At 37.5% G+C, this 26,260-nt stretch overlaps 1 protein-coding gene across 4 annotated transcripts in view; it reads right to left on the minus strand.

Annotated features, from left to right (window-relative positions):
• The window catches only part of PSME4 (proteasome activator subunit 4), a 105,030-nt gene that overhangs the window by 6,647 nt on the left and 72,123 nt on the right, over window positions 1-26,260 (minus strand). For all 4 annotated transcript variants that reach the window (XR_007413609.1, XM_025467003.3, XM_049115504.1 and 1 more), the window contains 14 exons: window positions 25,417-25,470; window positions 24,994-25,123; window positions 24,243-24,324; window positions 22,447-22,600; window positions 21,839-21,908; window positions 20,634-20,759; window positions 19,975-20,127; window positions 18,039-18,143; window positions 17,467-17,558; window positions 16,618-16,749; window positions 16,048-16,256; window positions 14,084-14,169; window positions 3,039-3,167; window positions 2,001-2,156 (listed from right to left, as the gene is read on the minus strand). Coding sequence is in view for 3 of the 4 variants with exons in the window: in XM_025467003.3 (XP_025322788.1) it covers window positions 2,001-2,156; window positions 3,039-3,167; window positions 14,084-14,169; window positions 16,048-16,256; window positions 16,618-16,749; window positions 17,467-17,558; window positions 18,039-18,143; window positions 19,975-20,127; window positions 20,634-20,759; window positions 21,839-21,908; window positions 22,447-22,600; window positions 24,243-24,324; window positions 24,994-25,123; window positions 25,417-25,470 (1,678 nt within the window). In the remaining variant the exon portion in view is untranslated. The remainder of the gene's footprint in view (window positions 1-2,000; window positions 2,157-3,038; window positions 3,168-14,083; window positions 14,170-16,047; window positions 16,257-16,617; window positions 16,750-17,466; window positions 17,559-18,038; window positions 18,144-19,974; window positions 20,128-20,633; window positions 20,760-21,838; window positions 21,909-22,446; window positions 22,601-24,242; window positions 24,325-24,993; window positions 25,124-25,416; window positions 25,471-26,260) is intronic.

Consider the following 26,260-nt stretch of genomic DNA (forward strand, 5'->3'; position numbering starts at 1 on the left):
TGGGATTACTAAATTTCAATGTATGAACAATTTTACTGTTAATTTTGTGGCTATCAGCTGCTTTTCAAGCGCAAGAGCTAACATACTATAACCAAAAAAAAAAAAAAAAATCTTAAAAAATATGATAGCGGGATCCCTGGGTGGCGCAGCGGTTTGGCGCCTTGCCTTTGGCCTAGGGCGCGATCCTGGAGACCCGGGATCGAATCCCACGTCGGGCTCCCGGTGCATGGAGCCTGCTTCTCCCTCTGCCTATGTCTCTGCCCCTCTCTCTCTCTCTCTCTCTGTATGACTATCATAAGTAAATAAAAATTAAAAAAATTAAAAAAAATGATAGCTTTAATGAATGTAATGGTTTTATTTATATTAACAGTTATGCTTAAGTATACAGCATGGAATATAAAATTTAGGAGAATGTAAAGTTTAGCAAGCAATTAATGCAATTTAATGTAATTGCTGTAATATTTAAAATTAAACACTGATTTTCAAGATTTCTTTTTTTTTTTAAGATTTTATTTATTTATTCATGATAGACATAGAGTGAGAGAGAGAGAGAGATGCAGAGACACAGGAAGAGGGAGAAGCAGGCTCCATGCCGGGAGCCTGATGCGGGACTCGATCCTGGGACTCCAGGATCATGCCCTGGGCCAAAGGCAGGCACTAAACCACTGAGCCACCCAGGGATCCCCTGATTTTCAAGATTTCTAAGATTCTACCTTTTCATTTCTATTCCTTTAGTTATTAAAAAAAATACAAGTTCAAACAATTACAGATAGCTGTAAAGATCGTAAGCCTGTTGTAGCTGTTATAACCCACTGTGAGTACCCGAGGGGCTATCCATATCCGCCCCCCAGAACACAAGAAAGCTGGACTGCAAAATGATTGGGGCCTCCTTAGAGTAGGGGGGGAATTTCCATTCTCAGTTTCCTATGAAGACAATCTATCTTTAGTGCTCTCAAAGAGGATATAAAATTACTGGGAGTGCTCCACTCTGTAGAAAACTCATAAAATTAAAAAAGTACAAATTTCACAAAAATTTCAATTACATTTTCTTTACCGAAGGCCAATTTCAAAAGTTGTATCTTCTTCCATATTTATTACAACATGCTTTTCTTACATTAGACTATATTAACTAAGAGATTGATCTTTTTGTATAAAATATTAATGTAACCTCACCACAAAGTGGCCTTTAATTTCTCTACCAAGGAAAACAAAAAGGGGCAACAGTCTTAACTGGGTAACAGCATTTGTGTATATAGGTTTTTATTCTTTTTTTGAGAGCACGCCCAGGTCTACACAAAGTGGAGCGGGTGAGGGAGAATCTTAAGCAGTCTCCACACCCAGTGCAGAGCCTGATGTTGGTCAGGGCTAAGTCTCACCACCCTGAGATTATAATCTGAACTGAATGCAAGAGCCAGACGCTTAACCGACTGAGCCACCCAGGTGCCCCTCGATTTTTATTCTCTTGAAATTGAAACTGCCTTTATACACATTTCCAGGAGTTCTTTAGAAATTAGTAAGGTAAATAAATAGTATCACCTGCAATTTCACATACAAAAAAACTTTGGTTCACAAATGTTACCTGCCCAACTGCAAAGAGATGCCACAAGAACATGCCCAATGTTTGTTTCCATTTGTATGATAGGAAATCACATCCAAACTAACCACAAGGGGTAATGTTAAAAATTGAAGTTATTTTTAATAATTTATGCCTTTAAAAAAATATTTTATTTATTTATTCATAGACAGAGAGAGAGAGAGAGGCAGAGACACAAGGAGAGAGAGAAGCAGGCTCCATGCAGGGAGCCCGATGTGGGGCTTGATCCCGGGTCTCCAGGATCACACCCCAGGCTGCAGGTGGTGCCAAACCGCTGTGCTACCGGGGCTGCCCAATAATTTATGCTTTAAGAAAACTCATCAGTGCATAAATACTTCTTTTCAAAGGGGGGGGGGGATGATGCTTTCTCTAAATATATTTTGATTTGTGGTATCTGAAATTTTACCTCTAATTGTTCATCCTCCAAAAGACTTATAACCAGCCACCTGATGTCTTTAACTGCATCTTCATTGTTTAGGAAAATAAAGAGGTTATAAAATACCATGGTCTGGAGGTAGGTCAGCACTGTATATCTAGCATGCCAAGAACTGCTTCTTGCTGTCTGTGAATGAAAAGAAGTAGAAACAATGGAAACAGTCTGACAAGAGCATGAGGTGACAGACAGGAATTACACATAAATCATATCTTCTACTATAACTCTACTTTTACAGGCATGGTTAGAGCAAGCTCGTGTTATAGTTCCTTCTAAATAAAAGGCTGCACGAACTATCTCAGGTAAAGTCAGGGTAAGGGTAAGGAATACACAGATAAAAGTCAACTTTATAAATGACGTCTAGTTAATAGTTTTGACTCCTCTAAGAGTTATTATTTTATTTTACTAGGTGGCAGGTAGAGGAAAGCAATGACTGAGAACTGCTAAGTTCCATCACACAAAAAAACTGGGCTGTTAAAAAATGTTTTTCACTGATAATTCAACTTAAAAACCTGAAAACCATGGAACAGGTCCATTTTTTATATTATATAACACATGTATGACCTGAGTAAAGGCTGAGCACGTAGTATACTAAAAATGCAGCTAGAAAATACACAATACCTTAGGTCTTTTTCCTTCCTTTCTTTTTGTAAACCAGAGATTGGGAAATACATGTGAATTTAATAAAGGGGAAATAGTAAAAGGGAATGGCCACCCTCCTCCCTCATAAGCAGTTTGTATCTAAGGTGCTTCACTAATTAGCTCTTTGCATACATTGAAAATCTGGGGGTTGAATGACCTCCCCAAAGTCACAGAAGTTGGTGGCAGAGACGGGTACAGAATCTAGGTCTGTTTCTTCGGTCAATATATATCTTCTCTCATACTAAAAGAAAACTCAAAATGAAAAACAAATTTCAGGTACTGTGTGCACTACAGCTGACTTTGTGAAGTTCTTAGAATGGGTAACCGAATTCTAACCAAGACATATAAATACTTGTTAGACAGTCTTACTTGTTTTAGCACCTGAAGTACCAAAGGCACTTGATGAGGGTAAAGCAAGCCCTGAGACATTAGTGATAAACATAACTTTGCATCTCTCTTCAGTTCATCATAGCTATTATCATTTTCCACTGGGGCAATCTAAAGAACAATAAAACAAAACAAACATGTAATTGAAAATTATAGCCAATGAGTACAAATAAGGTATCCTTACAGAAAAGAAATCACATTTTTCCTCTGAACAACTTCTATGGAAATTTTCAAATATGGACACAACTAGTGACTAGTATAAAGAGTCCCCATGAATCAATCACCTCTCCAACAAAGACATATGCATAATCCTCCCATTTTTTTGCCCGTCCCCCCATGTTTCCTGTTTCCTCATCCTCCAATTATTTTAAGCAAATCCCAGACATATTTCACCCATGAATATTTTACTATGTAACTCTAAAAGAGAAAAATCTCTTATTTAAAAAACCTGGAATGACATTGGCCATAAAAATTCATTGCAGTTAAAATATAAAATATACAGTAATGTTCAAATTCCCCCTAATATTTTGTAAGTTGGGTGTTTGGAACCTGGTTCAACATGATGATCACACACTGCATTTGGTTCATGTGGCTCTTAAAGGTAAAAGATTCTACGAAAAAAAATTTTTTAAAAATCTCTAAATTCTCTCTACTATCTTTTAAAATTCCTTGCCCTTTAAAAATTAAAGGGAGGGAGGGAGGGCAGGCCTGGTTACTTGGTTTTGTAGTGGCACCTATAGTGGCCTTCCTTCTCTGACTGCATCCCTGTAGAGGCATTCTTTGGCTCCACTATGTCCTGTAAAGTAGCCATTAGATCTAGAGGCTTGATTTTATTGAAGTCTAATTTTTGAGCACAACATAAGTGATGTGTATTTCCTTCAATTATGGTCAGTTTTCTCTTTCTGTGATGAACTATTTTTAAAAATGGTTTGCAAAATGGTGACACTTTTTCTTCATTATTACCTGGAATACTTCATACAGAAAAGCCTTCCCTTCTTCAGAAGAATGTTTCCTTTCTATCCTCCAAAAGTGAACAGTGAATTTTTAAAACAATGCCATTATGAACCAATGAATTTCAACAAATTTAATGGTTTTAATCTAACTGGTGCTCAAAATAGCTTTACTTCAAAATAAAGCTATTTGGACTCAAATCCTTTAACACAACTATAGCATCCTTAGTTTCTGGTAGGACAATATGAATTAGGTTTATCACATACATTTCTTGGTCTAAACCTGAAATCAGCCTTTTCTCTACAAAGACCTGGTTCTCCTAGCAGGAAATGATATCTAGGAACCATAATCTGGGCACTAAAGTACTGATCTCTACTAGGTTGATTACTGGTTAGGGGGTTTTGTGGCCAGAGCTAGGAAATAGGCTTATTTTCTAAAGAGAAACAGATCATGAGATCATATTGATATTTTCAAACTTAGGATTACTGAAATTTTACTAAGCAGCTGGGTTTTTTTTTTTTTTTGTTTTTTTTTGTTTTAAAGATTTATTTTAGAGAGACCATGCATGCACAAGTGAGCATAGAGGCAGAGGGACAGATCTTCAAGCAGACTCCCTTCTGGGCGCAGAGCCCAGCCCAGCTGATCCCACAACTCACGAGTCATTACCCGAGCCAAAATCAAGAGGCTCAACCGACTGAGCCACTCAGGCGCCCCAACAGCTGGATTTTTCTATCTCATCACACTAAAAATTTTGGTTCCTATTGTTAAAATAGGAACAGGCCAAAATGAAGTCAACTGCCTCCAAAGCTGCAAATTGGGACTTAATTCCCAGGTATGTGACCTTCAATCAGTTAATTAGGAATTAACTGATCAGTAATAGTAAAATGAACTGCATGACAGACCCCTGCCTTTTCTTAAACAAAGATGATCTTATCTGAAATAATCTTTTTTGTTTATGCCTTCCTTGTCCCATCCCTTTTCTGCCTTCAAAATCCTTCCATTTTAGGGGCAACTGGGTGGCTCAGTTGGTTAAGCATCTGCCCTTTGGCTCAGGTCATGATCTCGGGGTCCTGGGATGGAGCCCTGAGTCAGGCTCCCTGCTTTCAGCAAGAATCCCCTATCCTTGATGTCTCCTCTTAGTTATCTTCTACGCACTAACACCTCCCCTCATTCCACTTATTGGCTAAATATCCCCAGCGGTCTTGGGGGTACTTGGAGTCTTGACACCTATCCAACAGTTCTCAATAAAGTCCTTCTTAAAATTTTAACATGTGTCAGAATTTTTTTAATAAAGAAACCTCCAAGCTGAGTATAATAATCACTGTGATAATTTGTCCATTTTCTGATGGAAATAATTTCTCTTGGCATACTTTACTGAAAAAAATATATGAGATTTCATCTTAAATCAATGGAGAAAAAATAGATTATCTTGAAAATTAAGCTCCATCTTTACATCAACACTTTATATAAAAGTAACCATCAATTTTCTATCTTATACTACAAATCTAAATGCAAAAGATAAAAGCATAAAAATGTTAAAAGAAAAAAGGAACTATTTAAAAAAATAATCTTCGACTGGCATACTTCAAAATATCATTTAAAATAAGAAAATCATAAAAATGGAACTCCTTCATAACACAACAGGAAACTGGCAAAATACCGGCAGCTGGCAAAAACATACAAATAGCCAATGTACAAGGAGACAGTCTCATTAAAGAAATACAATTAATTTTTCTTATATCTATCTATCTATCATCTATCTATCTATCTATCTATCTATCTATCTATCTATCTATCTATCCTATCTCAGACTGGGGCTTGAACTCACACCTCTGAGATTAAGAGTTGCAGGTTCTACCGGCTGAGCCGGCTAGGCATCCCAAGAAGTGCAATAATCTTTTACAAAATTTATTTTACCATCAAAGATGTAAGAAGTGTCAGGGTTTGTGTGAAAGAGATAACACAAGACTCTTTGGAGGGCAGTGCCCACTAAAATGACAAATATGAGCAGATCTTTTACACAGTAATTATTCTATAAATATACACATATTTGTAAAAGATTGTTAACATTGTTTTTAACAGTCAAAAGCTGGGAGTAGAAAATGGATTAAATACATGATAATACAATACAGTCATTAAAGAGGAAGAGGCAGTTAAGTGAGAAAATGGTCATTATGTATCAGGCTCTAAAACAATTTGCAGAATGAAATAGTTCTCGTTTTTCATACAACAAGCCCATACATACACTAACCTGGTGTATGGCACAGTTGTGCTCACAGAGGAATGTATAAAAAGATACACACCAAACAGATTTCTAGGATAAAAATTATTACAAATTCTCAACGGTCCAAACCTGCAGGCAATGTACATGAATTGATTTCCTTTGTCATTTAACTTACCCACAATAAAAATGAGGTGATTTAGAGCTTGGTTAGTTGAACTGTAGCATGACAAAGAAGATACTCATATGCTAGAGCAGGCCTAAAATTACTACCAGAAAAATTTAAGGTGACTCACTCACCTGGTGAATCAGCAGTCTGTCTTCCTACCATTCATGAAAAAAAGTGTGTTTTGTGAATGAAATTAGGGCATAGTATTCTCATGTTAGGAGGTTAAAACGTCCTACTAAAATCAGCCAAAAGGGCAGCCCTGGTGGCTCAGTGGTTTAGGGCCACCTTCAGCCCAGGGCCTGATCCTGGGGACCCAGGATCGAGTCCTGAGTCAGGCTCCCTGCATGGAGCCTGCTTCTCCCTCTACCTGTGCTTCTGTCTCTCATGAATAAATAAAATCTTAAAAAAAAAAAAAAAAAAAAAACCCAGCCAAAATCCCGAAATCCAAAAGATAAAACTTCATAAACTAAAGACTATCAATGTTCCAAAGCAGCAAATTAGCCGTTACTAATTACTAGCACAGCATAACAATTCGTTTGGGCTAGGCTACTTCTATAAGCCAATGAGATCAAAATTTTATATGCAGATTTTAAAGGTTTTGCTTATTTATTTAAGTCATCTCTACACCCCACGACCCTGATGACATCAAGAGTTGCATGCTCTTCTGCCTGAGCCAGCCAGGCACCTCAAAGTCTCGTATTTTACTTTGTAGTGATTTTATCTATTAACAGTATTACTGTTTGTGGAACAAAAACCCTTTCTGTAGTAAAGCCTCTAAGTTTGTCCTTAGTTCATCTCAAGAACTAACATCAGAGGGCAACCCTTCTGGGTCTCCTCCCTCTTCAGGAGTTTTGTACTAGCATTTTACTATCGCTTAATCTCAATAAACCTTGCTTTGCTGCCCACCACTGTCTGGTCTATATCTTCATTCTTCAAAGTGGCATAACCAAGATCCACGGGCACCAGTGGAGAGAAAAATCCTATTAACACTGCAATTCTGGGACAACTGGGGCTGCCAATCTCATATATTCTTAGAACTAACTCCCAGAATCAACGCCTGCAGCCAAGTGAGGACTTCACCTCTACTTCAGCTTCTCCACCTAGGTGCACTCCACTCATTCATCTCCACTCAGTTCTCTACTTATATTCCTGTAGCACGTAAGGTGTACTGGCAAATCTGCTACCCAAGGAGGCCATACATCCAGAGACAAAATGTCTACTTTTCAAAAGATTTACTTAAGCTCCCCTCCCTCACATACTAGTCTTGAAAGAAAGAATACATTCACTACTTCCCAGGGACTGTCTTCCCCACTTCTAACCTCCCTTGAGAAGATGTAATGAGTGACTGAACTAGTCCTCTAACTATGGGCCTTTCAGAGAGAGTCCTACAGGACAGTGGCTAACCCCAACTACTGGTTACTTTATAAATTTAGAATATGGAACACACTGCGCCTTTTATCTTCAGTTTGGATCCTTCCCCCCACCCCAAAAGATTTATTTACTTATTTATTCATGAGACACACAGAGAGAGAGGCAGAGACATAGGCAGAGGGAGAAGCAGGTTCTCTGTGGGGAACCTGATGTGGGACTCGATCCCATGACCCCAGGATCACAACCTGAGCCAAAGGCAGACACTCAGCCACTGAGCTATCCAGGTGACCCTTCAGTTTGGGTCTTAACAGTAGCTAAGTCGCAAAAGAAAATTCCTACTTGACATCCTGTAAGCCTGGTCTATGCACTTGGTTCCCATCATCCATCTAGGGTTCAGACACTCTTAAAATCTCAGTTCTAAATGATCAGAATGTTGGGGCACCTGGGTGGTCAGTCAGTTAAGTCAAACTCTTGACTGATTTTTTAAAAGATTTTTTATTTATTCATTTGAGAGAGAGTGAGCGTGCACTCAAGCAGGAGAGGCAGAGGGAAAGGGAGAAGTAGACTAATGCTGAGCAGGGAGCCCAGTGTGGGGCTTGATCCCAGGACTTGGATATCATGACCTGACCTGAAGGCAAATGCTTAACCATCCGAGCCACCCAGGTGCCTCTTGATTTTGGCTCAGGTCATGATCTCAGGCACATGGGATTGAGCCTCACCACGGGCTCCACACTCAGCACCCAGTCTGCTAGTCCTTTTCCCTCCTCCTATGCTCCTTCCCCTCTACACATGTGCCCAAGCACACATCATCTCTCTCTCTCTCTCCCTCAAATAAATAAGAATCTTTAAATAGAATAGGGAAATCAGAATAAAAAAAAACACATTTCTTGATCAGCAACTGCTCTGTAGGTAAGTTTATTTGAATCTTACTCACTTCCACTTTTTCATTTTCAACTTTAGTATTTTCCTAAAAGTATCATTTTTCTTTCCAGATATGACTTTTAAAAGAACACATATGTACACTGTCATGATGATCCAACTGCCATATTTATAGTTACAGAAAGACTAAGATTCAGACAACCTTAAAATTTGGGAATGTTCAATTGGCACTGAAGGGGGTGGATTCTAGCCTTTTCATAAAAATGTATGCTGTAATCTTCCTTCCAATATTGAAAAAAAAAAAAAAAAGATCAAAGTAGAAAAAAAAAAGTCTCATGTACAACAACTTGGGACAACTTAAAAGAATTCTGAGTGAAAAAAGCCAATTACAAAAGGTCACTTATTCCCATTTCCATTTATATGACATTCTTGAAATGACAGTTCTAGAGATGGAGAACAAATTAGTGGTTGTCGGAGGATAGTGGTGGTGAAGGAGAGGGAGGGAGGTGTGACTATAATAAGGCCACACAGAGTCAGTTTTGTGATGATGGGATTATTTCTGTATTGTGATTGTGTTGGTGGTTGGTTACAGGAATCTACTGTGTGATAGCATGACACAGAATTATATGCATGTTGTACAGATTTCAATTTTCTGGTTTTGAAAATGTAGCTACTAGGGAAAATTGAGCGGAGGGTTCATGAGACCTCTTTGTAGTACCTTTGCCACTCTTATTTTAATATAAACAGCTTGGGGGAAAAGTCGATGTCCATGAAATTTAGGGGCTTTCTTCAGGTATGCCTATTCCTATCTTTTGCTTTCTGGCCATGCTACAGGATAGACTGACATACAGTGATTTGGGTTTTCCTTAAGACTTGAAGTAAGAAGGGTGTTTTAATGTCTGTAGCAAAAATATGTGCATTTCTTTGTTAATATCCATCCTTCTCAGCACCGGTGGCGCAGTGGTTTAGCACCGTCTGCAGCCCAGGGTGTGACCCTGGAGACCCTGGATCGAGTCCCACATCGGGCTCTCTGCATGGAGCCTGCTTCTCCCTCTGCCTGTGTCTCTGCCTCTCTCTCTGCATCTCTACAAATAAATAAATAAATACTCTTAAAAAATTAAAAAAAAAAATATCCATCCTTCCTGCTGATCACATTTTGATTAACTTTTGGAAAAATCCTCCTCCTTTTCTGTCATTCTGGTGGGTCTGTCAACCAAGGGATCATATTGCTTAGCCAAAGTGTAGTAAGAGGGATCCCTGGGTGGCGCAGCGGTTTAGCGCCTGCCTTTGGCCCAGGGCGCGATCCTGGAGACCCGGGATCGAATCCCACGTCGGGCTCCCGGTGCATGGAGCCTGCTTCTCCCTCTGCCTCTCTCTCTCTCTCTCTCTCTCTGACTATCATAAATAAATAAAAATTAAAAAAAATTAAAAAAAAAAAAGAAATTTAAAAAAAAAAAAAACAAACAAACAAAAAAAAAAAAACAAAGTGTAGTAAGAGACCTAAGTCTGGCCAACAAGACTTTTTCTGGACATCTGAAATCTTAGAGAAATGCAAGGAGACAGAATCTGATAAGGCTGTTAGCTTCTGTTACTTAGGTCCCCAGGTAGTGAACTGCCTAGATACTTGTAAGTAACTAATTTCCTCCTTTCACTGTTGCAGATGTTTGGTTTTCAGTGCCTAGAACTGAAGATCCTTAACTAATACTGTGATATACAAAAAGGAGATCTTAATCTTTCTTTTGGTTTGTTTTCACCCAAATTTATTATTTTTAGTGTATCACAGATAAGATTTAGCAGACATTAAACTATGTTAACCTGTACAAAATGATGCCCTGCTGTGTTAATCTGCACAAAAATTTAGTTGGCAAAAGAACACTTTTCAGTTTTCCTCTCCTCTAAATTTTTTTTAAAAGATTTTATCTATTTATTCATGAGAGACACACAGAGAAGGCAGAGGCAGAGACAGAAGTAGAGGGAGAAGCAGGCTCCATGCAGGGAGCCCGATGTGGGACTTGATCCCAGGACTCCAGGATCACAACCTGAATCAAAGGCAGACACTCAACTACTGAGCCACTCAGGTGCCCCTCCTCTCCTCCAATTATTGAGAAAAATAGTTTTTCTGAAGAAACACCATCAATGGCATGTAATTTTGTACCAGTTATAACAATATCTGTAAATTTTTCTCTAAGTTTAACACATACAAAACTATTATTCTACAGTGGTGAGTTCTGATGAGCACTTAGCAAAGTTTGAAACAGGATACAACACATCCTGTCTTCCTCCCTGATCATAGGCATCTGAACTCATTATTCCAAATTAAGTACAGTTAAAAACTAGTAACAAAAATAATATACCATTATTACAACATATACAAGTACTTTACATTGTGCTCTCTGCTTTACAGGCATTATTTCATTTCATACTTACAACTGTGAGGATATTGGTATTATTCCTCAGTTTATATATACGAAGACATTTGAAGACATTGATTTTTTTTTAAAGATTTATTTATTTATTCATTCAGAGAGAGCGAAGAGAGAGGCAGCGACACAGGGAGAAGCAGGCTCCATGCAGGAAGCCCGATGTGGGATTCGATCCTGGGTCTCCAGGATCACACCCCAGGCTGTAGGCGGCGCTAAACCGCTGCGCCACCAGGGCTGCCCAAGACATTGATTTTTAACTAGGTCTCTATCTATTCTTCCCTTGACCTTCAGCAATATGGAGACTCTTCGACTAGAGGTAAATAACTAAAACTCACTCCGATATAGATTTCAAGGTGGGGTTTCTTTTAAATTGATATAAAACTGGTTTTTATGGGATAGGATCTAGAATAGTTATTTAGAATCTAAAAAGCACTGTAAATATATCCAAAACAGAATTTCTGCTTCCTACAGTTTAATAAGCAATAACTTGTTTTTAGATTTTCTTTATCCTCACTCCACACAGCTGATCTGCCTGCAAAGTAACTGTTTATCTGTGCCATGGTGACTTTGTACCCCATACTCCATTCTGCCATCATGGCCCAAAGCAGAGTATCAACCTCCGTATCTGTACATCCAGGCAAAATGTTAGGCCTGGCATAAGCAATCACAATACAGCTTTCTAATGATTTTTTAAAATAAATTTCATGTGGATTCAAAACATCCTTCTACCAACCTCACTCTCATGTATCTTTCTGATTTATTTTTTAAAGATTATTTATTTATTTGAGAGAGAGAGAGCACGCGCACAAGCATAAACAGGGGGAGCAGCAGAGGGAGAGGGAAAAGCAGGCTCCCCACCAAGCAGGAAGCCTGACACAGGGCTTCATCCCAAACGCTGGGATCATGACCTGAGCCAAAGGCAGATGCTTAACTGAGGCATCCCCTCCCCACCCCTTTTTGAAGATTGATTGATTGATTTGACAGAGAGAGAGAGAGAGAGATTGTGAGAGGACGCACACCATCAAGCACAAGCAGGGGGAGCAGCAGAGGGAGAGGGAGAATGATTTTTTAAAAAGATTTTATTTTTAAGCTATCTCTATAACCAACGTGGGGCTCAAACTCACAACCCCAAAATCAAGAGTTGCACATTCTTCTGATTGAGCCAGTCAGGCACCCCTGATTTTTTCTTTTCTTTTTTTATTTTGAGTGAAAGAATCAGGGTAGAACTCTAACTATCCCAACATTCACTGCACATTACCCATTTATGAACATACAGTCTATGTTTGGTATCCACTGCGTATGTGTCAGTGGAAAAAAGTTTAAGCACCACTGCCCTCAAGAGAAACCCTATCTACACCAAGGACTTACAAATAACAAGGATTCTATATACGCTAATAGCTACTGTCCACTCTTTTAACCCAAAAGATCTCAGAGGTACTCATGGGTATCAGACCCTACACAGCATTCCTTTTTTTTTTTTTTTAAAGATTTTATTTATGCATGAGAGACAGACAAAGAGAGAGAAAGAGGGGGGGGGCAGAGACATAGGCAGAAGGAGAAGCAGGCTCCATGCAGGGAGCCCAATGCCAGACTCGATCCCAGGACCCCAGGATCATGACCTGAGCCAAAGGCAGATGCTCAACCGCTGAACCACCCAGGCATCCTGCCCTACATAGCATTCTTAGAAGTATTTTAGTGGTGAATCCTTTGAAAATTACCAGTAGAGTTATCTTTTTCAGATTTCCTGAAGACAAAGTATGCTGTGGCAAATGTGAAGTTTAACATACCATTTGCTGAGTAAGAGTAACAAGGGTGCTCCTTCTTAAATAATAACTGTACCAAACAATAACTATCAAGTAGTGGTGAGGTTTGTGCGAAGCCTTCCAAATGTGCAATGAAAGTAGCCTGTTTTCCTTTTTTTTTTTTTTTTTAAAGATTTTATTTATTTATTCATGATAGTCACAGAGAGAGAGAGAGAGAGGCAGCGACACAGGCAGAGGGAGAAGCAGGCTCCATGCACCGGGAGCCCGATGTGGGATTCGATCCCGGGTCTCCAGGATCGCGCCCTGGGCCAAAGGCAGGCGCCAAACCGCTGCGCCACCCAGGGATCCCTGGCCTGTTTTCCTAATCACAGTATGACTGCAAACTCTAACTGTGGCAACCAATATATTGATCTGTGACCTTAGTTTTATTAGCTTCATCATCTGCCTCGATAAGTAATCAGAACCACCTCAGGCTACACTTTCATCAATTCAAATTAAACTTCAGTGTCTGCATAGGATCACCAGAAACAAGTTACTTCCACAGGTATTTGTTTGAAGCAATTATAGTCCCATTTAATACTGTAAAGTTAATACAAATACTGTATGTATAAGTACAATATACAGTAAGTCTTCAGGTTTATTATACGCTGAGTAAAATAAATCAGAAATAGCTATATTCAGAAAATGTCACCGTGGCTTATTTTTTAGCTGTCAATATTCTCCTAAACTTGGAAATTGTTTATCAAGTAACAATGTTCTGTCTATAAAGTTTTCCTGTATCTGTCAAGATCCTAGTCTGACTTAATACTAAAAAGATTAGGGCAGCCCCGGTGGCGCAGCGGTTTGGCGCTGCCTGCAGCCGGGGGTGTGATCCTGGAGATCCGGGATCGAGTCCCGCATCAGGCTCCCTGCATGGAGCCTGCTTCTTCCTCTGCCTGTGTCTCTGCCTCTCTCTCTCTCTCTCTCTGTCTCTATGAATAAATAAACTTAAAAATCTTAAAAAAAATACTAAAAAGATTATTTCAACAAATATTAAACTGCTATCTCCTAATGATTTTCCTGTGACTATTCTACTTAGGGATCCAACTAAGCCATACACAGTCTGAAAAACTATCCACTATCAGCTGATAAATATAAAATCCCGGGGAAGGAAAGAAGGGGATGCATTCTTTTTTTCTATCCAAGTTTTTATTTAAATTTCAGTTAGTTAACACAGGGGGATGCATTCTTAATTTCAGCCATAAACTTACCTTAAAAAACAAAGGTAGAAGCTGAAGTTGTTCTGTGACTGCTGTAGAGAAGGATCTTCCTGCACTGGCCATCAGCCATTTCAATACTATTTGAAAATAAACATACAGAATCAGTCTCTGCTATAGAGTTAGAGACCACGAAGTAGAAATATTGTAGTGCTAGTTTCAGAGAGCCACTCTGATAACTCTGGTAATTAACTCTTCAATGTTAAGAGAAAAAAAAAATTATCTGTGTTCCTTCATAAATTTAACACTAAAGAGCATTATGACAAGAACCAGAAAAAAGGATGTCAAAAAGGATAGGTTACTGAAGTCATTCTCAAAAAAATGTATCAATAAATTTATAGCCTATTAAATACCAACACCAATTACAAATTAAAACGAAACTGGAATAATCCTGACATAGCAAAAATGTAACTAATTTAGTTGCTTATACTTCGAATGCTTGAAAAAATTTTAAATACAGAAACAGGACACCCCAATAACCAAGACAATTTTGAAAAAAAAAAAAAAAAAAAAAAAACCAAAGCTGAGGGACTCACCGATTTCAAAACTTACTAGAAACCACAGTAATCGAGATAGTGCAGCACCGACATAAGGATAAACATACATATCAATGGAATAAACTAGAGAGTCCAGAAGTAAACCCTCATACACATGGCCAAGTAATTTTAGGAAGAGCACCAAAAACATTCAATGAAGAAATGAGAGTCTTTTCAACAAATGGTGCTAAGAAACTGAACATCCTTGTGCAAAAGAATGAAGCTGACCCTTATCCTACATTATATAAAAAAAATAATGCAGAATGGATTAAAGATCTAAACTTAAGAACTAAAAGTATAAAACTCTTAGAAAAAAATTTAAGGGAAAAATTTCGTGACACTGGATTTGGCAATGATTTCCTGGATATAACACCAGAAGCAAAGTTAACAAAAGAAAAAATAAATTTGACTTCATCCAAATTAAAAACTTTTGTGCATCAAAGGATACTACACCAAGACAGTGAAAAGACAACCCACTGAGTGAGAAAATATTTGCAAATCATTTATCAGATAAGGGGGTGATATCCAGAATATGTAAAGAACTATAACTCAACAACATTAACAACCTAATTCAAAAATTGGCAAAGAATGTGTAGACAATTCTCTCAAAAAGACTGAAAAAAAAAAGGGCAAGTAAACAATGAAAAGATGCTTAACCAGTAATCATTAGGGAAACGCAAATCCAAACCACAGGGTATCTCATTCATATGCATTTGGATAGTTTTAAGTCATAAAAACAGAAAACAAGTATTGGCATAAGTCTGAAAAAAACTGTAACCCTCTTGCAATGCTGGTTGGAAGGTAAAAGAGTGCAACCAACCACTGAGGGAAACAACTTGGTGGCTCTTAAAAAAGTTAAACAGCATTACCATCTGTCCAGCGAGTCTATTTCCAATACCCCAAAGAATTGAAAACAGGGACTCAAAACAGATACGTCTATATCACTGCTCACAGCAAAAATCACAGCCAAGAGGCATAAACAACTTAAATGTCCATTAACAGATAAATGGATAGATACTGAAAACACTATGCAGAATTTAAAAGCCTGACATAAAAGAATAAATATTGTAGGGTTCCACTTATATGAAGCACCTGAACAGGCAGATTCAGAGACAAAAAATGGTGGCTGCTGGGGTGGGAAGGGTGGGAAAGGGTATTTACAGATAAATGGGTGCAGAGCTTCACTTTTATAAGATGAAGAGTGCTGGAGATGGAAGACGGCAATAGTTGTACAATAATGTGAACGTATTTGATGCCACCCAACTGTAAAGTTTGTATTATATATGTTTTACCACAACAAAAAAATAGGAAATCCTAACAGCCCCAAAAGGATAATCTACACAAATGTCTGTTTTTGTTTTGTTTTCCCCTGGTAATAAATGTCTATTTTCAAGCGAGTTTCTATTAATTTTAGACACTCACTAGTTTTTAAGAGTTTAATGCCCTGAGTTCGCTCATCTTCTTCACCAATTCCATTTTCTTCCATAACATGGTTCTGAATTTCTTCATCTACATCCATGAGGGGCTTCAATTTCTCTAGAATTCGAGCAGTAAACTCAGGGACCCGTGGGGATGCTGTTGGCGCAGTGTTTGGCAAAGAAACATCGATCATAAATATGTAGGTCAGCACACTGCAAAATGAAATATATAGTGAGAAGAGATCCCATGTTATCAATAAAACTAAGGTTTAAAAGCGATGATCCAAGCAAAGTAAATATTTGAACGATGACTCCTAGGGAGGGTCTCTTGTGCTGTGTGTGTAATTTGGAGGCACTGAGAACCAGTCGAATAATCCCCTCTGGCTTATGAGCTTACTGATGTCTTCTTTCACACCACAGCCTCTTGTGTCCCAAACACAATATAAAACAAAATTTGAAGAGGAGGACCCACAAAACTCAATACTAAAATAACCGGTATGTACTATTAGATATTAAAGCTTAATAAAAAAAGAACTCAAGAAGTGTACCATACCATAGAGAAAAGAATACCCACCTCCCTATTCTTTCCCTGACATTTTTGTAAACCTGGGTGAGTTTGGGTTCCAAGTACTTCAGTAGTCTGTGCAAGAGCTCAGGCACTCTCCACTCTTGCTGGGCAAGGCCACCTTGTAGTACATAGAGTCGACTAGAATTAAAGCACAGTAGAGTTGTGTTAGAGCCCTTCCCTGCTTTACATATGACAGTACAGACTCATGGAATCTATAGTCTACTTAAAATTGTTATATTTTCTCACCTAATACATAATAAAACCAACAATTCAAAACAGTACGTTAATGAAGATTACTTTATTTTTACTGCATCATTTTTGCTTTATTCTCATTTTCTCTCCACTAGCATACAATCAAGAGCAATACTGACTTGAGAACAGTCATTGATTTTTAATCAGAACTTTCCCCACTAATTAATACTAATAGCCTATTCTTCTTGTTTTAAGGATTACCTAGATTTCCTTCTCTAGCCTACCAATTTTTTCTAACTCCTTCTATCCCACCAAGAATATTTTTCCTTTGAAGGATTACTCTGTTTTTTCTTAATAAGGGACAAATGAGATGATGTGATGAGGAAGTTAGTATTGTCACAGGATAAAAAAGCTGTCCCAACAGCAGAGAGGGCTGAATCTAAATAACATTGGTCTCTATTTCTACTTCTTTCCAACTGAGAAATAACTCTACTTAGCATCATAAATTGTACCGAATTGGTTCACTCGACTCTCAGAAGAAAATAGTTACATTATCAAGCCTTTAGGAGTACACAGTTCACTTCCATTTATACATCAAAAGCAAAGCAGTTATCTTTTGTTGAAAAATCTTTTGTTAACCTTCTAAGTTTTCTTTTTATTTACCATGCATCTACAAAGGATCCTCCTTCACCACTCAATGGTGACTCTAACAGCAGCTCAAAAAGCCAATGAAGTTTCCGGGGATCTCTGCTTTCCTGTGGTGAAAATATAAAATAGCAATTAAAACAGGGACCCTAGAATTCTGTATATAAACTACATCCTGTTATTTTAGAAATATTATAAATAAATATAAGGCAAGAAAAAGTAAAACCCATAGGTTAGTCAAATCCAAAAATAGTTCATGCTATGGACATATTTAGCGTGGAAAATAACACCTAAAAACTTGTATCATCTGGCTTTTAGTATATGTAAGTTGCATTTCCAGATATGTGATATGATTTGCCATTTCATCTAAGAATGCATTACGATAACAGAGAAGATGTAATAATCACTTAAGAGTTTCCACTCAAGGCTTATTTGAAAGCTTAAAGAGAACCATCTTTAATTACAGAAGATGAAAAAACAATGAAGAAAATTTCAAGACTCAAGAGGTATAATGAGATTTCCCAAGTTTTGAGAAAGGGTATAAAACAGTTTAAATAGATCAGTTAAACACAAAAAGAAGCAGAACTTACACAGGATGTTGCTATACACGTTCCCCAGTCGTTATAAGTTTCTACTGTAATGTTGGATAATGCTGTTCTAAGCAGAGGGCAAAGAAGCTCCCAAAGCTTCTCTACCTACTCAAAACAAAATATATGGGAAAAAGTTAGTAATACTCAGAACATTTTTCTTCAACTATCTTTCCCTGGAAATACACACATACAAACACATGACCTGATACTTATTTAAATTATTTCTTAGAACACCCAAATAATCCAGGAAAGTAGCTTCACCATTTTATCATCATAAATATCCACGTATAAAAACGAAATCTTTAAAAAAAAAAAAAAAAAGAGAGGAGATGCATGCCTTATATGGTTCATTACAAAATCTCTACTGAAAATTTTCCTTTCAAAAATTCTGAGTAACAAAGTACACTGGAGTGAAACAAAACCTCAATTATTTTTCTAAGTTTCACATGCTTATTGGGGTCACTTGATTAAGTCCTAATACAGGGAAGCAAGGACTTTTTAATACAATTTAGTATTAGCCTAAAGTATAATCTTCAAATTCCAAGCTTGGGATTACTATAAATAGTCTTTAAAAAGTGTTCAGTTACACAGAGATTGCGAATATATGTGTATAGATGCTTCTCACAGTTTATTGAGAATACAAATCACCTTGAGATCTTGATAAAATGCAGACTGATTCATTAGATCAAGGTGGGACCTGAGATCCTATTTTTCTAACAAGCTCCCAAGTGATACCCATGCTGCAGATCCATGGACTGCACTTTAGTCAAAAGGACCTATACAGGACAGATGGGGAGGGAGGCTTGGGATAAAATTTCCAGTGGAAGCATCAGGTGTTGAGGAGGAGGAGGAAGGGAAGGAGGGAAAGGAGGGGGTAGGGGAGGAGAGCAGAAAAGCTGTATCTTAAACAACTTATCAAAAAAGGAGGGGTGTTCTGAAAAAGAGGTAACTAAAAAATGACAAAGAATGACAAAGAAATGTGTGACATATTTAAACAAAACTGTTTCATGTTATGTGAGCAACAAAAAGGCAATATTATAAATCAACAAATACTTTTATCTAATAAGCTACTTGAACATGTATAACTAAATTAATATATTAAAAAGTGTTCACAGTCCAAAACTTATGTGTAATAAAGTCTGCTAAAACCAGTGTCTGCATCTTTTCTCTGAGGATATGGTGGCCTACCTTGCATTTTGGCATTCTGGATATTTTCAGTCTAGTTATTGTCAATCTAGTGCATTGTGCTAAGAAACTAACCTTAGGGCAAGTGTGTAAAATGAAATCTTGCAATTAAGAGGGATACTAAAAAAAAGGATGTCAAACTGTCTATGAGACCAAATGAGTAATGTAGATGAGCAAGGAGGCTAAGAGAAAGGATTTAATGAGAAGCTAGAGAGTGTGCCTCATGAAGGGAGAAGCCCATACACAACACACTAGCCAACTGTTAATGCGCAATAATGCAGGACCAGTTCCAGGATTTCTTCACTGATCAAGAGAAACTGAAATCTTTTTTTAGGGTTCTTCCCCTAATGCTGGTAAATAATTACAAAATTTAAAAGATACTGAATGTTGCCCGTAGACCACTGATTTGTGACCTATACTCAAAAGCAATATGGAATTTGAACATTTCATGTTTTAAGTATTAATATTTGCTGTGTTGGGAACTGCTACAAAAATGGATATTATAGCTTTAAAAAAAAAAAAAAGATTTTATTTATTCATGAGAGACAGAGAGAGAGAGAGAGAGAGAGAGAGAGGCAGAGACACAGGCAGAGGGAGAAGCAGGCTCCATGCAGGGCGACGTGGGACTCGATCCCAGGTCTCCAGGATCACGCCCTGGGCTGAAGGCTGCGCTAAACCGCTGAGTGAGCCACACGGGCTGCCCCAAGGATATTATAGCTTTAACAGGGAACATGCTGTACAAATACATCACCTTTTCAAATGTCCAATGCTTAGAACCTCTGATTAAACCAGCTATAATTTCTGCAACACAGCGCTGGGTGCTTTCATGTGAATCTGCAACCAAACGTTCTAAATGGGGCCTCAGAACCGGCAGAAACGCATCATCAAAATTTCTGAAAATGCCCTATTAAAAAAAAAGAAAGTTTTTCAGTTCCCAAATGACTATCATCTCCATTATAATCCTAAGAATGCTTGTGTTTATTTACTACATCACTACTGTGCTTACAAAACCCCAAGTGTTCTACCCTTTAGAAATGCTTTAACAAGGTCTGTAAGTTAAAATAAAAATACTGTTATTTACAGATCACAGTAAAATACAATGAATGGAATCAAAATAATCCTTCTGACTTTAAAAATATCACACATACCTCAAAACACTCAATGTATAGTCTTGCTGAATTTTTTTTCTTATGCTGTTAATTACAGATATTAGAGATACACATACTAAAAAGCTTCTTTTTCTCAAAACTCCTAGACCTTAAACTAAGATCAATTTGATTAGCATCATTTCTAGAACCACTGTAGATGAAAACAGATGACCAAACTCAAACTTTGACTTTAAAACTTATGAGCCAACAAACTAACCAGTCAGTAAGCTATATGAAGAGGGATATTAAATAACATATTTACCTTAAAGAGGCAAAAACGGCGAGGATTAAACTTATCTTTTCCTTTTCTGTCTTCTAAAGATAGAAAAGTAATTAACTGTTCAACAAATTTAGGATCAGAAAAATGATCAAATATAATCTGTTCAGCCTATAAAGTTAAAGAAAAAACAACATTCAGGGTTTAAGATCTATTTTAGAACGTGATTCTGAAACATCAAAATTCAACTGTGAAGTTTTGATTATTAACACTGGGCTGTTACTTTTGTTTTAAAGCATTTTTACTTCTCAGAGGCTTTTTACAACCAAAATAGTATCTCCTAAAAATGTTAAATCCATTATAGTCGAAAGTTTTCCTTCAGATCTTCAAGTTTGAATTCCATTTCTCAAACTGAATTAAAATCTACCAAGTTCTGCTTGAAGACAGTCCTATTGTGCCATCTGGTGTATAATTTAGGAAAATCCTCTAAACTGTAAATGCCAACAAATTATTTCCTTATTTATAAAACATCAGAAATTAAAAGGTAAACTGTTGAATTAGAAAATAAAGAGTTGGTGCCTGGCTGGCTCAGTCAGTACAGCATTTGACTTATCATCTCAGGGTCATGAGTTTGAGCCCCACATACAGCATAGAGCTTACTTAAAAATACATTTACGCATAAATAAATAAAAAATAAAAAGCTACATCATTAACTTAAGTGAGAAAGTCACTAAAAGTCCCTAACTTCCAAAATGGTAAAGAAATAAACCTTATTGAAAACTAAGGAGTTTCAACTTAAATCTATAAACAACTATTCACTGAGTACTCATCATTTATATGCAATAAAAAACTAAAAGCAAACAACAGCAAATGACAAAACCCACCTAAAAGCCAGTCTTTATCTCTGCCTTCAAGAAGCTTGTTACCACATAGGACAGACACAAGAAACATGCAGAGAACTATATAAAGCAGTACCCAAGTAAAGTGAGGTAGTAACATGAGTAATCTTAAATATGAAGACTTGTGCCAACTGGCCCTAACAGAATGCAGTGGGGTGGGGGATGGGGGATACAAGGGGGTGGAGTAAGTGAGTACACATTTACCAGTATTTACCCAGTGCTATCCTGAAATACACTGACTGGGGAAAAAAATCCCACAAACTCCATTTGAAAAAAATTAGAGGCCAAGAGTAAGATGCAGGTGAACCAAGGTGAGTGCTTACACATAGTGAGAATAGAATGCTTACTTACCTCTGTCAAATCCTCCCTGCTTCTGCCAAGCTTAGGCTGCTCTTCCACTCCAGCATAAATAACCATATTCCTACAAAGTAAGAGTTTGTATTTGTAATACATATAGAAAAAAACAGAGCTTCATGGAGAGAAAGCATTAGAAGACACTTTTAAAAACTCTAATCAGGCTAATAAGTTTGGGGATATGAGTACATCTCTAACAATTGTGGCCTTAAAAATCTCTCAGGTCACTGTGTGCTACCGATGTATGCCACTGGTCTCAACTGTAAGAGATAGTAAGTATTTCTCTGGGCTGGTTTATGCGTACGTAGTATTGATATGTAAGAATATAATGCAGCGCAGCTATTGAGTCTTTAGATATATAAAGATCAAAACAGGAAGTCTAAGAGTGTCAGTGGAAAGACAAAGAACGAGGCAAGACCCGGGCACAGCACTGGCAGGAGCAAAAGAAAAAGAAGGAAGAAGAAAAAAGCTAGAGATTATGTGTTTTTGGTGGCAGAGGACCTCCACACCTGCTTCAAAAGTGCCTCTGAACCTCTCCAGAAATCCAAAATGATAAAACTATATCCAAGATAAGCTGTTTAATAATGAGGTGCAAGGCAACTTACTGCGGCCAGGTATAGTATCCCCAGTGAGTTTTCTCCACAAAGCAGCTTGACTCCCATTCTTTTTTGGTTCTTGGTATACTTTTGCTATCATAATGCAACCAATGATTATCAGGCCTATCACCAGCAAGAATTTGGGTAGGTTTAGAATATCCGCCTTAAGGAAAAAACAATTACATTTGGTAAATTTTAAAATATCCATGCAATAATTACTGTCAACTCTTGATCAACAGTACTGGTGTGACCTTGTCTTCATAACAAGATCATAAAAATTTGCTCAAGGCAAGATCACATATATATGAGGCATTATCCACTAATGGGCTAATTATTTGGGGTGAAAAAAAAAATCAAGTATGATCCATACTTCATTCCTTTCACCAAAATTAAAAGGATTAATTTTGTTAAAACTTTTTTTGTTTTTAAAGATTTTATTTATCCATTCATGAGAGACAGAGAGAGGCAGAGACACAGGCAGAGGGAGAAGCAGGCTCCTCACAGGGAGCCCGATGTGGGACTCGATCCTGGAACCCTGGGATCATACCCTGAGCCAAAGACAGACACTCAATTGCTGAGCTACCCAGGCGTCCCTTGTTAAAACTGTTTAGATTTGAATTAATTTCAGGCTTAAGGAGCTCAAAGAACTCCCATATATTCTTCACCCAGATGCCCCAAATTTTAACATTTTACCATGTGTACTTTGACATTCTCTCTACATATTTGTGTTTTTAGGAACCATTATATATTCCCTTTAATATGAGACCTACAAATATGTCTTTCAAGTGATGATAAAGCAGGATTAGGAGCACCTGGGTGGCTCAGTCAGTTAAGCATCCAACTCTTAATTTTGCCTCAGGTCATGATCTCAGGTTGTGAGACTGAGCCCCACATCAGGCTCTGTACTAGGCATGGAGCCTGCTTAAGATTCTTCTCCCTCTTCCTCTCACCTTCTAAAAAACCTAACAAACAAAAGTAGTAGTAGACAGCATAATGAAACTCTTTCCCACATTTAGTTAATTTAATTCCATTTCATAGTGTTCCCAATAGAAATGGTGCTGCATAGCTATAGTCCCCTCCCAAACGTGGGGAGGGGGCAGACTGAAGACAGCTGTTTGAACATCACAGAAGTTATCAGAGATTTAAAAATGTAGTAGTGAGCGGAATAAAAATGATATACCCCCCCCAATCAAGTTAGTTCACTGTTTTTTTCTGATCACCAATCTGATTACTATTCAAAAAAATCTGATAACACAGTAAGGCATAAAGAAGAAAATTAACGTTGCCTCTAAACCTACATCCAGAAACACTTCACATATTGATGTATTAATGATAATGGACTTTTTATTTTTATTTAAATCTCTGAACACAGTTTGATAAATAACTAATATAATTGCTTGGTTGGTGAGATAAATAAGTAGATATTTGTGGAGAGTGTGCAAAAGGTACATGTATTATGAAGACAGCGTCCCTATATTTTTTCAAGTTTATTTATATTTTTTAGTAATCTCTACAACCATTGTGGGGTTCGAACTCACGACCCCAAGAACAAGAGTCACATGTTCTTACTGAGCCAGTCAAGTGCCTCAAGAGTCCATCTATTTTTATAAATACTTTTAATCACTAGTTTTCACTAAGTCAACCATTTTCCCCTTATAATATTCATACTTTGTGTGCTGAGATCTTCCTATACTTCTATACTTTGTCAAGAAAAATATTTGAGCTCAAGAACTATAATTTATACATTTCAAAGAAACTTTCCAAGTTTGACTGAGAGGCATGTAATTACATTTGGTAGTACTTACTCATTTCATAGGGGTTGATGGTCAGCTTTTTGTGGGTTCTTTTGAGCTGCTTAAGAATACCAGCCACAGCTGAAATTGCCATCTAGAAAAGAAACAGGTAAGGTTCATGTGTCAACATTTTTAAATTTCTTGAATGGTTGGTTGCCTGCCTTGAGCAAAGCAGAAGCTGCATTCTGCTTCTTTCAAAATCAGATAAATACCTCACCTGTTGACATCTGGTGGCACAGCCATATGAGTGCTAAGTCTGACTTGGAATGAATCACACTTGAAGTTCTTATTTTCATCCAAGCTAGTTTTGCTTAGTAAACCTTAATCCCTTCTTTGTTAAGCCAGTATCTGCTCATTCTTCAAATCTCAGCCTAGAAATTTCTTCTGAAAGGTCTTTCTCTAATGCACCAGGTTAGGTCAGCTCCATCTTGCACTCTACCTTAATACTTTGTGAATAAAACCAGAAAGTTGTATACTCAGATATCTTTCCCTTCCTTTAACACTTCATACCTGTCGTTAATTTTTCAAAGTCAGCATTTCCCATGAATCTATAAACTTGTACCCTGCTGTATTATTGAAATGCACAGTGTCTGAACATGTCCTCATGTATTTGCTGGATGAATTACCATCTCTGAATCAACTGATAAATTCCAAACCAATACACCTCAAGGCATTTATTAAGTGCATCCTGTGAAGACTTTAAAGGCTTCAGGTGTGGTAAAAATTCTCAAACCCAAGACTATAGCTTCAATCAAGTATCTACCTTTCGAACTACAATTGCATCATGGTTGAGATTCTCAACAAAAAAACGTATGGCACGAAGAGGTAACACTCGGTCATCTCTCAAAAGTAGAGACAGAAGCCCAATGCCTATATGTTCAAATTTCCAAGGCCTATAAAGGGGAGGGGGAAAAAAAATCACAAAACATATCACTCATAAAACCACATTAAGAAGAAAACTGTATATGAAACATCATAGTTTTAAGTTTCCTAAGATTAATACAGGTATACTGATGAACGCCACTCCTATCATCAGCCCCAAAGTTTACCTCTTCTTATTCTTCTAAATTCATGAATCAGACTATAATTTTTTGAGACACAGTCATTCATGGGTTTCAGGATAGAAACCTCCTATATATAGTATTTAAGATAAAACCCGCAAGAATTAAAAAAAAATTGCACTTACAGATTTCTCTGCTCCACACCATCTAATAAAGTGTTTACCAAATTTTCGTAGTTCCTTAAAAAAGAAACAAAAACCTTTAGGTGAGTTATTGTTTCAATACAGTAGTAAGATAAACACCAAATGATGTAACCTAAATTCAACTTCTAGCCAAATTCACCTTCTTCTTATGTGTCATCACAAGACTATAAAAGGCCTGGTGAGAACCAAGCCGGAGTGAAAGCAGGTGGATGAAGAGAGACAGTGGGGAAAAGAACATGAAGGGCAGAGAGAAAACAAAGATGCTAAGTACAGGGACGCCTAGGTGGCTCAGCAGTTTAGAGCCTGCCTTTGGCCCAGGGCGTGATCCTTGAGTCCTAGGATCAAGTCCCACATCGGGCTCCCTGCATGGAGCCTGCTTTTCCCTCTGCCTGTGTCTCTACCTTTCTCTCTCTCTCTCTCTGTGTCTCTTATGAATACATAAATAAAAAATCTTAAAAAAAAATTGCTAAGTACACTGAGCACCTCAACTCTTCCCAAGCAGATATTCAAAAATAGATCTCTGAGTAGTAATCAAGTAGTTAGAAGTGGTCTACCTATATGGCATTCCAGGTATAGGTGAGGTAGGCTATCGTGTAATAGTTTATTACTTCTACAGACATGTTAGGAAAAAAAATAAGCATATTCATGAGGCAAAGACAAAATCAAGCTGGCAAGGCATCTGCCTGAGTGTTATCATTGAATTGCCTGGGTTCCAAAAATCTAAAACCAGGTTTTGGTTTTTATTTTTTTTTTTAAGATTTTATTTACTTATTTGAGAAAGAGAGAGAGAGTGAGAGAGCACAAGATGGGGGTAAGGACAGAGGGA

This window comes from Canis lupus, chromosome 10 (assembly GCF_003254725.2).
Source record: "Canis lupus dingo isolate Sandy chromosome 10, ASM325472v2, whole genome shotgun sequence".
NCBI classification, from domain to species: Eukaryota; Metazoa; Chordata; class Mammalia; order Carnivora; family Canidae; genus Canis; species Canis lupus.